The 16148-nt window shown below is 42.5% G+C and overlaps 1 protein-coding gene across 1 annotated transcript in view; it reads left to right on the top strand.

Moving 5' to 3' along the window:
* SLC9A9 (solute carrier family 9 member A9) overlaps window positions 1-16148 on the top strand; it is a 1444260-nt gene that overhangs the window by 12089 nt on the left and 1416023 nt on the right. Inside the window, exons 2-4 of the mRNA XM_069768082.1 lie at window positions 1181-1383; window positions 8305-8382; window positions 12700-12776. Of these exons, the coding sequence (XP_069624183.1) occupies window positions 1181-1383; window positions 8305-8382; window positions 12700-12776 (358 nt within the window). The remainder of the gene's footprint in view (window positions 1-1180; window positions 1384-8304; window positions 8383-12699; window positions 12777-16148) is intronic.

Below are 16148 nucleotides of genomic sequence, written 5' to 3'. Positions count from 1 at the left end.
ATCAGCATGGTTTTGCAGTCCCACCGCATCGACAGAGCTGCTTTGTTGACGTGGAACAGTTGAGTTACCGGCTAGATCGGTTGATGACCACTCTGAAGCAGCGCTGGATAGAAGAGGCATGTCGTTGCTAATTAGCAACTACCCGCCTGTTAGATTTTTTGGCTCATAGTAAACAATAATTTAGCCCTGGATAATCGTTTTAAATGGGTTATCCCTTAACTAATCATTGTTATGTTCTAGATCAGGCTTGTCTAACACCCAGAGACAACTGATTAGAGCCACGTCTGGCCATATTTTTCTCGTAGAGAACTTTGGGAAAAAAATAGTATTCAAATAAATGGCCACACATGTAATGGATAGATGCATCAGGTCAGCCAGTGTCAGCCTTAGTTACAGAGCAGTCTTAGTTCTAGCTTATGATTCTGAGGTGGGACTCCCCTCTATCAAATTAATATGTCCATATAAACATGTTCGTGAAACAACTATTTAAAGTATTATTCTCATCTCCAACAATTATGGGATATCCAGTGGGATATGCAGCTGGGATGCGCATCCTTGTCCTGTGATGTCCGAAGAGGAGAGGTGTGCAGACAGCGATCTATATTTGTATGCAAGTTCTTAAAATTGTGTGTTCCTGTACAAATGAGTAGAGAGCCATTGATGCATGGCCACCTCTGTTGTGCGCAATGAAGACCTTTCTTGAGATAGATGTAATTACAGCACCGTAGTGAGACCCGCATCTATCACACATTTGTGGGATATCCTCTAGAGATGGTATAAATGTTCGTGATAATGCAACCATTTAAATTCAATGATTATTTTACACTGGGGTAATGGGGCAGCACAGTGGCTCAGTGGTTAGCACTGTAGCTTCGCAGCGCTGGGGTCCTGGTTAAAATCCCACCAAGGACAACATCTGCAATGAGTTTGTACGTTCTCGACGTGTTTGCATGGGTTTTCTCCCACACTCCAATTACATAGTGTTTGGCTAGGGATGGCAGCTGATTCTCTTTTCTGTACGGCTTTATCTAATGCCTCCCTGCCCTCAGTTTTATTTGTTCTTTATATTTTCTTCATACGTTTGCTTTTAGTGAGAATATTGAGGATGCTAGAATATTGCAGCAACCTTTATTTAAAAAAAGATAATAATGAACACCACTATTCTTCGTTTTACTTGCAGGTTTGGTGATGGGATTGATAATACGTTATGCCACAAAATCGAACGAAGAGGAGGATGGGGCCGTCTATGCCTGTGGGAGCTTGAAGAGCAACCCTACAACCCTTCTTATTAATATCACACACCATGTTTATCAGTATGAATATCGGGGAGAAATCAACAAGCACAACATCAATAACGACCAAGGAAATGCCATTCTGCAAAAGGTACTGTAGGATGGTAACGGGAAGGTCCGCGCCATAACCTCTTAATGGGGAGGTAATGTATGGCTGGACATTTCTCCTTCAGCAGGAAATTCATGTGGGGCTAAGTCCACCCATGTCGCCCAGAAGGGAAGGATGGAAGTATAGGACCACTGTCCATGCCCCATGTCCCTTTTATTAATAGATTTTGGTCTTAAGTTGCAAACTGAATACAACTACTTCAGTATATGAAAGGGAAGAGGTATGCGTTGTCAAGCATTGTTGTGTTTTTGTGCATACTTTTTAAGGTCGTGGTCTTCAACCTTTGGCTCTTCGACTTTTCCAAATTACAACTCCCAGCTTGCATTCACAGACTTTAAGAGGCAGTACATGTTCCGAGTCGGTCACGGAGAACCAGGATGGAGGTTACTGTTTTTAGCAAAAAAAATTGGTCAGAATTACTTTTGTAGAAATATGTTATGGGATATAAAATACTGTATTATACCTGAGTATAAGCTGAGATTTTCAGCCCATTTTTTTCTTTTTAGGCTGAAAGTGCCCCTCTCAGCTTATACTCGAGTCATTGTCCCAGGGGGTCGGCGGGGGAGGGGGAGCCGCAGGAGTGGCGGCTGTCACTTCATACTCACCTGCCCCCGGTGCGGTCTCTGTTTATAGATAGTGTGGATTCTTTTATTTCTTTTATTCCTTCGATGGCACCATAAAGACCAGTTGATGTTACAATTGCTTTCTTAGAGAACACAGAAGGAAAATAGGAATTTAAAAGTTCGGCCTTCTCAACATCATTTTTGACCACTTCACCCTTTTCATTCTGTAAAAGTCCTCTAGGATCTTTTGACTTTTCTTTTTACATACCACCCAAAATAATTTTTTACTGCTTTTGGTCTCCCTTCCAAGCCTTACTTCATTACTGGCTTTAGCTTTTCTAACACTTGGCATTCTCTGCAAACAGCATTATATTCTTCTTTTTATATGATCCCCTCTTTCAATTTGGTATACATTTCTTTTTTTCCTTTTAATCAAATGTTTAAGCTCTGTGTTCATCCACCCCGGTGTCTTTAAATGCTTAAAATTCTTCTTTCTTTTTGGGATTCTTACCAATTGCGCCCTGAGAATTTAATTTAGCAAAATCTCCCATCCTTCTTGGAAATTTCTGTCCTGTAGAACATCCAGCCATTGGACCTTTCTTACCCGCTTTCTGAGTCCACTAAAATATGCCTTTCTGAAGTCCAACCTTAAAGCCTGAGTCGCCGCTGGTCTTCCTCCTCTTAAAATCCAAAAATTGAGGCTATCATGATCTCTACCTTCTAAATTCTCAGCCACCTACCATTTCCTCCCTGTTGGTAAGAATTAGGTCCAAGATGGAAGATCCTCTTGTTCTCTCTTCTACCTTTTGAAAGATAATCAATGGGTCCGTACTGAAGACCGATGGTTTTTTGTTTTTACTGACCGAATCTGAAAAAAAAAATTGGCGCATGCTGCAATTTCACAGTGACATTGGATTGGTTCAAGAAAAAAAACTGGATGCCGTACAGAGCCACAATGCAGCTTCCGAGTTTTCTACATTACAGTTCTATGGAACATGTAACTCTCTTTAAAAGTGTAAATGTTTTTTAAATTTGCATTCAAGTCACACCAAAAGAAAACCATGAAGAGTGATAGACAAATGATAAAGATATGGACCTATGATGCATTGTTCCACCTAAATGTACTTGTTCCACTGAATATGAATAGACTTATCAGTTACACTATACAGGTGCATCTCACAAAATTAGAATATCATCAAAAAGTTAATTTATTTCAGTTCTTCAATACAAAAAGTGACTCATATTATGTAGTCATTATAAACAGAGTGCTCTGTTTCAAGTGTTTTTCTGTTAATGTTGATGATTATTGCAACAGACTTTCACATTTCTAGTTCAGACTGTACTGTGCTCTTCACATCTGGAGAGCTGGTTTTTAGATCTGTATATAATGGATACTGGTAGAACTGATCTATTATGGATCTAAGATCCAGCAGGTATGCCATGCTTGGTGCCCCCTTGCGGCACCATCAAACGTTAGAAGCCATTGGCTATTCGTTAATGGAGTTTTCCACTACCTGGACAATCCCATTTTAAATTAAGTAGTCCTCCTTTGTAAAAAAATAAAAATAAGATATATACACCCCTCCCACATTGGTGCAGTTTCACAAATGTTGACACTGTATCTCCCATGGAATTTTTATTCTATGGGGGCCCTGCAGCTAATCAGCAACCGCTACTGGGCTGCTGTGCTCTCTTGATCGAGGTCGTCCAAGAGAACTGACAGAACTGCTCCCTAATAGCGGCCACCAAAGGGCTTCAGTGCTCATGTAGCATAAATGTCACGTAAGCCCCGGGAGATGCGGCACCCACATTGCTGGGAGAGCGCCTGTGTGGGAGGTGAGTAGATTTAATTTTACTTAATTTTGAAAGGGGTTGTAAAGATAGTTGAGAACCTGCTTAAAGGGAAGGTACCGCGTTTGTAGGTCATTAATAAATCACTGTAATGTAGCATAACACGCTGCTATAAGCATGTTTGAAATGCATGTGAAACAGATTTCATGTGTTATGAGTTTAAAGAATGCACTGGGGGCTGACATCTTGGTTTTGCAGCAGTAGCAGGGCACTATCAGTGTCAGATTACGGCACCCCATGGACATAGAAGATAATAGACCGGCGAGGACCCTATCTGTAACATTGCAGCAGCATTAGCAGTGAGCTAGGCATGCCTCTGTGGGCTGCACAACTCACTGCTGTAGGTGTGACTGGCCGCCATTTTATTATAGCCCTGTGCTATCTGCCGAGCTCCACTTACACTCTATCGCAAGACAGAAGAAGCCCTCACTGCTCCTCTGTACTCCAGGCAGACAGACATCCTCTGCTCCTCACATGCTGCCCTGTGTGCTTCTCCTGCTGTGTCTCTGCCTCCCCCTCACACACAGTCCCTGTGATCTCCTGTAAGCTGCACTCACAGCCTGCAGAGAGGGAGGAGACACCTGGAGAGAGAGCAGGGCAGCTGACAGGACAGGGATTAAGGTGGGGGAAGAATGTTATTCACAAAAAATGCTGCTGAGTCCACTGTGTTCTGCTCCTCTGTAAACAAGCTGTGCCTCTGATGCAGTAACTGCTGGTGATAGCAGGTCACAGGGCAGTCACACACAAAATGGTGCTGCCCTGTGATGCTGCTCTTCATTCTGCTCCAGGGATATTAGACCACCCAAAAGGGGAGGGAAACGGTGATGTCAGCAGTTACTGCCCCAATTTTCCAGCAAAGAGTAAAGTTGCTAACTCTTACTATGGCTGCTTGAGGTCTAAAACGGAAAATGCTCCCCCTAGTGGTAAATATGTATATTTGTAGAAAAATATATAATATTTTTCATATAGAAATGTTTGCAAACAGTGCAAACATTGCATACATTTTAATTACTATTTTAAGCTTAATTTCACAAAAAAACAAAATACAAGAAAACTGGTGGCACCTTCCCTTTAAGGCCGGGGTCACACTTGAGAGTTCAGTCTGAGAAAATCGCGCATCAATACCCGGCACTGCCGCGGGCACTCCAGAACGGAGCGCGTGACTTGCAGCCGCAAACTCCAGTCCCAGGTGACGGTGGCAGTGTTGGGTATTGACGTGAGAGACTCGCTCGAGTTTTTCGCGTTGAACTCGTAAGTGTGACCCCGGCCATTGTAATAATTATCATATATTTTTTGCATTAAACAAATTCACAGTAGCAGCCAACTGGTCACCCAGCCATTTACAGAGGTGTTCTCACTTCCATTCCATCCTAGTTTTAAGAAGCAATGACTTTCTTCTCTCAGATAGTCGTGACCTCTACCCATCGGGAACAAATCTTCTCAAACCTGTTGGGACCTTTCTTGTATATAGAATTGTACGCAACTAAACATATTTGTTCACTATCTGTATCCAGTGAGTCAGGTTAGCAGGGTCCCTGGTCTTCCATGAAGAAAAGATGGCCTCCAGACTGGTTGAATGATGGGATGTGAGGACTTAGACGTTACTGTTGTTCACTTTTCTACAGTATTTACCTTTATGCTCTTTTACCTAATCATAGGAGCATGTAATTATTTGTATCATTATTGTTTGTTTCCTTTCTTTGTTTATGCTTGAACCTCACATCTGAGATATGCCGCCCGATCTATGGAAGTCTGTATGAGGCACTGGCAGTATTAGCTGAGCCAGTTATGTTCGATTCCGGAACACTGCGACGTTTTAGAAAAATAGTTCTCCCTTCCCAAATGAAGTAAGTAAAAGAAGTATGCCGAGAAAAGGGATCAACCATAAAAGCCAATATTAAACATATAAGCCAAAACAAGATACATTAAAAACACTTTAAAAAGCCATAAGGCTACACTAGTAATAACCAGACAAAAACCCGCAATAGAGCTTGAGTCTGCCCCATCTGATGTGATGAACGGTGCCCATAACAAATGTTGTGACTTGTATGTAAATATTTTAGGGTTACAAAGCCCAGTGCTGGAATAAAACATGAAAAGGTAAAAAGAAAATTTATCAACCTGTATTAGAAGACATCACATGAAAAACAATGACTTGCGTTGGTAGGTACTAGACTAAGATCATGGTAAACAAATACAGAATCGGGTTAATAACCAAAGCGAAAAATAAAAAATGTATCGTACCAAAATTATTTCCAGCACAACCAAGGAAAAAGGCAATAAACAATAGATCAGAACATGCTATGGCAGCCTGTATGCAGAAAAGTGCCCAGATGGGGGAGGATAAACCCTTATCCCCTGTGCAGGGCATTGCTTGGGAATCCATGGTTATGACCACTCGTATAGTGACAGTTGGTTAGCTGTTAGTCGACATAACCATGGCTACCTAAGCTACTGCAGTGCCCTGCGCAGGGGGTAAGCGACATAGCGAGACAGAAGAACTATACTACATTTCTAATTGGGGGTATTTGCTAATATTATTATTACACCTACTACATATTGAGATGGGATCTTGGAGATGGCAATACCCCTTTTAAAGCCATTTCCGCTGCCCCAAAGTGACAGGTCTCTCGCTATACCCAAACAAAGACAGAGACCTGTTTCCAATGCCGCAGGCGGGCGGGGAGCAGCAGCAGCTTTTAACCTTCATCCGGCTCAGTAGGTACAATTGTAACTATTCCGTTTTAAAATTGCAATAACTTTTTTTTTCGAAAAGCCGTAGAGGGCTGAAATTTCGTGACATCTCTGCAGTTTTGGTCCAGAATATATTGGCCAAACTTCAATAAAATATATATGAAGGTACAATTGTACCTCTGCAGCCTGTTAACGTTGTAAAATTATGCAGCCTGACGAAGGTTAAAACCGCCAGTTGTAGCATTTCAGAATCCAACGTACCTAGTTAAGCTAATACAGCCGCTGCCTGATACACACTTGTATGTTCCTATATTGTTTTATTGTATTGTAGCCTTAAGCTGTGAGTCAATAAAATGAGTTAAATAGATTGCATACTTTGCATCAAAAACACAAGTCCAATTCTTGTTAGTTGGCATAGGACAAAATAAGACAAATTCTGCTGATCTCCTACAGCTGATACTTTTGCAAAAGAATTCTGTGAAACCTTTTGTTTCATACTAAAGGAGCCGTACATGGCTCTGTCAGTGGTCTGGCATCTCTAAAATGGCTATCGGGCTTAGCACAAGCCATTCTGGTTGCAAGATCCAGGCGTTAACTTGGCTTTCACCTCTTGAACCCTGTACAGGGATCTTGACTTGCACAGGATTGCCTGGCTTGGTGCCACGGAGTTGGCTGATGTCTGATGGTGCATGTTTGCAGGAGTTGACAGGCAGCCAGGTCAAAACCAGGAGGACAGACTGGGTAGAAAATCAGAAGGCAAAAGAATGGTCAGACTACAGGAGTAAGTAAGCAGGAGCAACTAGCACAGGACTGAAGCTGAGTAGCACTAGCTATATCTGGCAGCTCCCAGCAATAAGCTGGGAGTATTGGTAGGATGGGGTGCTGTCCATGTTGCCCAAACTGGGAACTGACTACTCCAGCTTGGACAGATCACACACCCATACTTCTAGACTGGATGGCACAAAGGTCTCAGCCTCCCCTGGCTCAGTGGTTACGGATAGTGTGTGCTGCCTAGAGCTTCTGGTCCTGAATCCTCTCCCATCACCAGTGCCACCTGCAGAATGAATACGGTGGTGCCTGGTGACAGGAGCAGAAGTCATGGGAGAAGGTCCTGGAGGAGATGTAACAAGGAGCTTTTATGTAGCTATTGTTGGAGATCGGCTACACTTTTCCATTTCTTTAACTTGCGGCAATTGATTGTATTTTTAGTATATATTTTACATATTAATATATTGTAAAGGCGGCTGCCTTGTGTAAACTGTGCATGACGTGTGGTCTGATGAGGACGGCACAAGCTGCCGGCTGTGCAATATGTTGGTGTTGTAGGAAATGGCTTTGAGACCTGTTCACCGCGCGGTATAAAGAGCCACGAGGCTGCTGAGTAGCTTTTCCTGTTTATCTGCACTTGCCCAGGGTCAGCTATAGAAATTCTCTAACTATTGCTAAATCCACAGGAAGAAAAACAGAATAAAAAGGAAATAGTGAAGGCAAGGAAATGATTGAAGCGCCATCACATGCTTATTTTGTAGGAAGTGCAAATATAAAGGGATTCTGCCTTTACTCACATTCATGTCATTCACGGCCATCATCTAAGACCCCCACTGTCCTGTCTGCATGGTCACAATTTCTAGTTTATGGTAGATACAGAGTATCAGCACGCAGACCCTCATCAGACCCACACACTGTATATGGCAGGACCGTCTGATGTGACATAAAGCCACTTCCAAAGTGAAGAATGTTTCTTATGTCATTTGTATAATATTGATGTTCGACTTCATATCTCATTTTCTTACAGATGACATTTGACCCTGAAGTTTTCTTTAATGTGCTCCTACCTCCAATAATTTTCCATGCTGGATACAGTCTAAAGAAGGTAAGACTGCCATTGTAGGGCATTATGCAGAGACAAGAGGCTGTGTACAAAGGGTTCTTCTGGGAATACACATGGATGGCCTCCATTTAAGTGAACAGAACGGAGGAGCCAGATCGCTCCAACAGTGAAGCAACAGTACCAGGCACAACTCCAGGAAAAGCTTGCAGGGGCCTCAGCGAGAGGGTGTCTCAGGAGTTGTGACCATCTGTGTTCTGTAAATATTCTAAGATCACAAAAAATCTTAACGTTCAAATGAATGGGGCAACATACTCAGCCACATGTGAATGCATGCCAATGTTATAGAGCAAAATTAGCTATTTTGTATATATTGCAATCTCTTTTTCATTAAAAGAGATCTTAGAAAGTTTAAAAGTTACCTCATATCCACGGGATAGTGGATAACTTTACGATTGCTAGGCATCTGACCGCCATTGATCCAGAGAGCTTCAGAGACCCTACTGAATGAAGCAGAGGTTGCTCATGTACACTACTGCTCCATTCATTTTTAATGGTAGCACTGGAGATTGCCGAGCACAGCGCTTGGCTGATTTTTGGCATTCCTTTTAAAATGATTGGCGAAACAGTTCGTATGATCTACCTCTGCTACATTCTCTGGGGCTCTTGATAGCCCTGGTTCTTTGGATCAGTGGGAGCCCCAGATCTTTCTGTTGGTAGGAGTCCCAGTTCTCTGGATTGGTTGGGGGTCAATGAATGGAACGTTATCCCATATATTGTGGATAAGGGAATAACTTTTAAATTTGTGAACACCCTTTTAATTACCAAGTGCTGAGCTGCATATGATAGCATGCAGGGAGGAAAATGCATTAAAGTGCTTTGCCACTGAAGAAATATCAGGGGAGGCCAACAAACAGTGGAAACTCGGTGTGGTGTCAAATGCTCCTGTGTATGAATGAATATATTGACACTCTTACATCTTGTACATCATTACTTATGTACAGTAGATACGGAAAGTATTATTTATTATTATAGCGCCATTTATTCCATGGCGCTTTACATGTGAGGAGGGGTATACATAATAAAAACAAGTATAATAATCTTAAACAATACAAGTCACAGCTGGTACAGGAGGAGTGAGGACCCTGCCCGCGAGGGCTCACAATCTACAAGGGATGGATGAGGATACAGTAGGTGAGGGCAGAGCCGGTCGTGCAGCAGTTTGGTCGATCAGTGGTTACTGTAGGTTGTAGGCTTGTCGGAAGAGGCAGGTCTTCAGGTTCTTTTTGAAGGTTTCCACTGTAGGCAAGAGTCTGATATGTTGTGGTAGAGAGTTTGAGTAGGGGTGGATGCGCAGGAGAAATCTTGTATGCGATTATGGGAAGGGGAGTAGAGAAGGAGATCTTGTGAGGATCGGAGGTTGCGTGCTGGCAGGTACCGGGAGACGATGTCACAGATGTATGGAGGAGACAGGTTGTGGATGGCTTTGTATGTCATTGTTAGGCTTTTGTGGATAAATAAGACATGAGCACTACTGGGAGGGTGCACAGGTAGGTTCCCACACCATGTGACATAAATATAAAGAGAATATAAAAGACCTTCTTCAGTTACGTACTGACAGCGTTGTAGGGAAATGCTGGTGGTAGATCAGAAAATAGGCCTGATTGGTAGTTCTTTAATATTGTAACGGCGTCCATTAAAAGGATGGGAAAAGAAACTTGGCTCATGTGGGTCCTGGGGATGACGCGGAGTCCACCGCTGGTCAAAGAAGTGAAGAGTGAGTACGTAACTGAACTACATAATAAAATATCAAGCTGCATATGTTTAAGCTAAGTGCCAGGTTCTCTTTATATTTATTGCTAAGGTTTTGAACTGGAGACTTTGGGTAATGGGGAGCCAGTGCAGGGATTGGCAGAGGGGAGAGGCTGGAGAATGGGGCGGCGAGGGGGCAGGTGGATTATTCGGGCAGCAGAGTCTAAAATAGATTGGGGTGCCAGAGTGTCAGATGGGAGGCCTCAGAACAGGAGGTTACAGTAATATTGCAAAGTATTCATACCCCTTTAAATTTTTCACTCTTTGTTTCTTTGCAGCCATTTGGTAAATTCAAAAGTTCATTTTTTCCTATTAATGTATACTCTGCACCCCATGTTGACTGACAAAAAAAAAACAAATGTAGTAATTTTTGCAAATGTATTAAAAAAGAAAAACTGTGTTCAGACCTTTTGCTCAGTATTGAGTAGAAGCACCCTTTTTAGCTAGTACAGCCATGAGTCTTCATGGGAATGATGCAACAACTTTTTCACACCTGGAATTGGGGTTTCCTCGATTCTTCCTTGCAGATCCTCTCCAGTTCCGTCAGGTTGGATGGTGAACTTTGGTGGACAGCCATTTTAGCACACAGCTAAAATAGCAAAGGAGTGGCTTCAGAACAACTGTTACCATTCCTGACTGGTCCGGCCAGAGCCTTGACCTAAACCCAATTGAGCATCTCTGGAGAGATCTGAAAATGGCTGCCCACCGACGTTCACCATCCAACTTGAAGGAGCTGGAGAGGATCTGAAAATAAGAATGGCAGAGGATCCCCAAATCCAGGTGTGAAAAACTTGTTGCATCATTCCCAAGGAGACTCATGGCTGTTCTAGCTCAAAAGGGTACTTCTACTCAATACTGAGCAAAGGGTCTGAATACTTATGACCATGTAATATTTCAGTTCAGATGGTGAACGTTGGTGGACAGCCATTTTCAGGTCTCTCCAGAGATGCTCAATTCGGTTCAGGTCAGGCCTGGCTGGACCAGTCAAGAATGGTCACAGAGTTGTTCTGAAGCCACTCCTTTGTTATTTAGCTGTGTGCTTAGGGTCATTGTCTTGTTGGAAGATGAACCTTCGGCCAAGTCTGAGGTCTAGAGGTTTTCGTCCAGGATTTCTCTGTACTTGGCCACATTCATGTTTCCTGCAATGAAAACCAGCCGTCCTGTCCCTACAACTGAAAAACACCCCCATATCGTGATGCTGCCACCACCATGTTTCACTGTTGGGATTGTATTGGGCAGGTGATGAGCAGTGCCTTTTTTTTCTCTACACATACTGCTTAGAATTATAGCCAAAAAGGTCTATTTTCGTCTCATCAGACCAGAGAATCTTACGACTCATAGCCTGGGAGTCCTTTATGTGTTTTGTTTTGCAAACTCTAAATTATGATTTAGCACACTCAAATAGATATGATGCAAAAGGGGTGTTTAATATACATACAGTAGTCACAAACGTTTCGGTCTGCAAAGACCTTCATCAGTGTGCTAAATGTAGTAAGAGTGGTATTTATAGTGGAACCCTGATAGGAACTTATTTGCATCAAGAATGAAGAAACAGTAATTATGCTGGAAAGATATTATACGGCAGGACGATCCGGCCGTAAGGAGGGAGAGAGGCACGCAAGAAGCTCTGAATACTTTCTGTACCCACTGTGTGTGTGTGTGTGTGTGTGTGTATATGTGTATGTATATATATATATATATATATATTATATATATATATATATATATATATATATATATATATATATATATATATATATATATATATATATATATATATATATATATATAGAATATATATAATCTGCAGTGATAAGAAAGATATAGATTAGATGGCATTATACTTGTTGGGTTGCAGTACCCTGTTTCAGGTGTTTTGTGAAATGCTGCTCTGCGGTAAATGTGGCCGACCTGCCATTGGAAAATTCTCCGCTTTTGCAAGTCTTTTTCATTTTGAAATAATTGCCTTCACTGTGGGTGAACCGTGCGGATTCACCGCATCCAATACATTGTATTGGTGAAATTGACATGCTGCAGATTGGAAAGATGCACCGCATGTCAGTGTCCGTGGCTGATCTGCAGGTGTCTGTGGACGCATAGTGGACATAGGATTTCTTGAAATGCCATCCACTATGCTGTAACATGTGGATGCTGCATAAATTCACAGCGTCAAACCTGCAGCAGTTCCTAACCATAAGCATGTACCCTTAGACAAGGCAATGTGACACTTCAGAGTCTGTTATTCTTAAACATTTTTTTTCATCTGTCCTGGCCCTACATCAAGTCTTTTATGAATATAAACGTTTGTTGTTAATCTTTGCTTTGAGCTAATGGTAATTTCACCCACACATCCTCTTCAGCCGTTGCATCTTCAATAACAGCAGTACCTGCCGGCTGTGGCGTGTGCTGCGCTCCCTCTGATAATGACAACAAAGGCACAGTTGTAACCATTGTAACAAACATTATAATATCAAATGATCAAATTGTCAAAAGAAAACATTTTGTTACTATTCAATTTAACCAAGTAACTATTTGTGTTTTATGCTACAGAGACATTTCTTCCGTAATTTGGGAACCATATTGACGTACGCTTTTCTGGGTACGGCCATTTCTTGCATAGTTATTGGGTAAGTTTGGTTAATATAACCTTTTTTTTCTATTAAAACTGCTGTTTCTGCTAGTTACAGGTTATGTACACCTTTTCATATTTTTTTCTATTGTTCGTTTGCTTCCTAAATGTGAAGCACGGTGGCTCAGTGATTATCACTATTGTTCTGTAGCACTGGGGACGTGGGTTCAAATCCCCCCACACTCAAAACATACTGATAGGGAAATTAGATAATGGCTGTAAAGTGCTGTGTCATTAATATATGTGTACATATCCTGGTTAAGGAGGAGTCGGCGCACGGAGGGGCTGACTGATGGCTGGGAGGCGGCTGTGTCCGGGGGAAAAGATATGCCCCCGGACAGACTAAAGGTATGGTGCGAAAATTATAAAAGTTAATATTGCAGCGTTAGAAGGGAGCACAAGAAGAGCCACCTTGACAGAATGCAGCCTTAGTGCTGCACAAGGTGGATTTTACTTAGAACCGCCAGAGGGATGACAGGTTCCCTTTAACAAACCGTTTCCATCTAAGCCACTTTCTAAATAGTCTTCCTTAAGAAGTTCACAACTTTGAGTAAAACAATGAATGTATACCCTGTGTGACAGTTACTGGTGTGATTTGCGAGGGTCGCTATATGTTCCCCAGGATGCGTTCAGAAGGGTATTAGACCCTCTGGAGTGCCTGTGAGTGACAATGCAAAATAAAAGTAAGCTTGAACCTGGTCAAGTTATTTGACCAAGGGATTGTTCAGGAAAACCCGGTATGAGCTTTTATTTTTGAAACGGACTGCAGGAAGGTAGTGGGGCCGGTCTGTTTCCTCCAGGCCAGATCTTACAAATGGCCCATGGCCACAGTCTAATTTAGAGAAAAAAACCTGCAAGAAGGGTTTGGGTGTGTCAGTTTGAAGTTGGCAAGCTGTGGAGCAGTCGGCTCTGCAGAAGCTCCGTCTGTGTGAGGAAACACAGAACCAGCAGAGAGCGAACTCCTGGTACCCCACAGCGTGATACGGTGGTGCAGTCGCTCTCAGCAACTGGACATTTCTGAACTGTCTTGTTTCCCGGCTGCGATCCGGAGGATACCGGGTGCTGTACTGTGTGAGTGTGGACAAGTTAAACACGATTTGCTGTGAACTGTTCCTGTGGTCCCTGTCTGTCACACTGACCCAAGCCCGCTGCACTACACTTGCAGTAAGTACAGTGTATAATCAATAGTAGTACATGTGAACCACAAAGGGCACTTAGTTGATACTCGTTTGTCCCACTGTGACAAGGTGTACACAATCAGGATGGTCCCTAACTCTAGTATCTCGTCTCGCTATGTGCCAGCAGGCCTCAAAATAGGACCTAAACCTGACTGTGTCACACCTGCCTGCGGAAATCAATAGGACATCCCAAAGGGACGTGGTTGGGGGCAAACCTCCCAAATGTACAAGGAACTAAAGCACAACGCAAACATGGCCCAGAATACCTGTTGGTATAAAGCTAATTCGTTATTGCGCATTCTAGGTTGTGCTCCTCTATTAATGGATACAGTGTGAATGTGCACCTACATATTACACTTATACCAGCAGGTGTTCTGGGCCATGTTTTCGGTTGTGCTCTAGTTCCTTGTACTTTGTAGAGATGGGGATGTGCCCCCCCCAATCCCACCCCCTTTTGAGCTGTGCATCTTGTCTATGTTCACGTTCCACAGGCCAGCACGGTGGCTCAGTGGTTAGCACTGCAGGCTTGCAGCGCTGGAGTCCTGGGTTCAAATCCCTCCAAAGAGTTTGTATGTTCTCCCCGTGTTTGCGTGGGTTTCCTCAGAGTTCTCCGGTTTCCTCCCACATTCCAAAGACATAGTCATAGGGAATTTAGATTGTGACCCCCATCTGAGACAGCGATGATAATGTGTGCCAACTGTAAAGCGCTGCGGAATATGTTGGTGTTATATAAAAATAAAGATTATTATAGATGTGGAACAGTCAGGTACAGGTCCTGCTCTGCTCCTCTCTATTTTGATGCCTGCTGGTAAATAGAGAGGTGATATACTGGAGTTAGGGACCATCCTGAGTGGGCACACCTTGTTCAGGTGGGATGGCTTTTACTATTCTTCGATCAAATGAGTGTCAACTAAGTACCATATGTTGTTTACAGGTATTACTACTGATTACTTACTACAAATTATCTACTCACATTTTCTATTTTAAGATATTCAGAATCAAAAATCTGCAACAATCTGTATGGAAGACTATAAGGCTATGTGCACATGATGCGTTTTTACGGCGTTTTTTTTCCATGCGCAAATGGTCCAAAACACAGTGGAATCCTTATGATTGTGTTGTGTACATGATCAGTAAATTTCTGTGCATATTAACAGTGCGTTTTTTTTCTGCAGCATGTCATTTCTTTTTGCGCTTCTGCAGCGTTTCCGCACCCATTGACTTCAATTGATTCAGTCAAATCCACAGCACAAACGCGGGTATAAAACTGGATTTGCTGAGTTTTTATTTTGAGTTTTGCCTTCTTTGTATGGTGTTTCCCACACGGTCATCTGTGTGACAGCGTGGGAAACACTGGCGCGGTGGTTCTTATCGGCGGTAACGCTACCAATTGTTTTTTTTGTAGAACTAAAATATATAATAAATATTATATATTTTAGCTCTACCAAAATACAACTCCTTATTAAACTTAGGAAGGGCAGTCAGCTGAGCGACTGGTCCAGATGCCAGAAACTGCAACTGGATATATATACTATATACAGTGAAGGAAATAAGTATTTGATCCGCTGCTGATTTTGGAAGTTTGCCCACTGACAAAGACATGAACAGTCTATAATTTTAAGGGTAGGTTACTTTTAACACTGGGAGATAGAATGTCAAAGATAAAATCCAGAAAATCACATAGTATAAATTTTATATGAATTTATTTGCATTTTGCAGTGAGAAATAAGTATTTGATCGCTCTGGCAAAGAAGACTTAGTAGTTGGTGGCAAAACCCTTCTTGGCAAGCACAGCAGTCAGACGTTTTTGTAGATAATGATGAGGTTTGCGCACATGTCAGGTGGAATTTTGGTTCACTCCTCTTTGCAGATCTCTCTAAATCATTAAGATTTTGAGGCTGTCACTTGGCAACTCGGAGCTTCAAGTCCCTCTATAAGTGTTCTATGGGATTAAGGTCTGGAGACTGGCTAGGCCACTCCATGACCTTAATGTGCTTCTTTTTGAGCCACTCCTTTGTTGCCTTGGCTATATGCTTTGGGTCATTATCTTGCTGGAAGACCCAGCCACAACCCATTTTTAATGTCCTGGAGGAAGGAAGGAGGTTGTCACTCAGGATTTTACAGTACGTGGCCCCATACATTCTCCCATTGATGCTGTGAAGTAGTCCTGTGCTCTTAGCAGAGAAATACCC

This window comes from Ranitomeya imitator, chromosome 5 (genome assembly GCF_032444005.1).
Source record: "Ranitomeya imitator isolate aRanImi1 chromosome 5, aRanImi1.pri, whole genome shotgun sequence".
NCBI lineage: Eukaryota > Metazoa > Chordata > Amphibia > Anura > Dendrobatidae > Ranitomeya > Ranitomeya imitator.
Note: the sequence above shows the minus strand (reverse complement) of the source record. Positions and strands in the feature narration are given on the sequence as shown.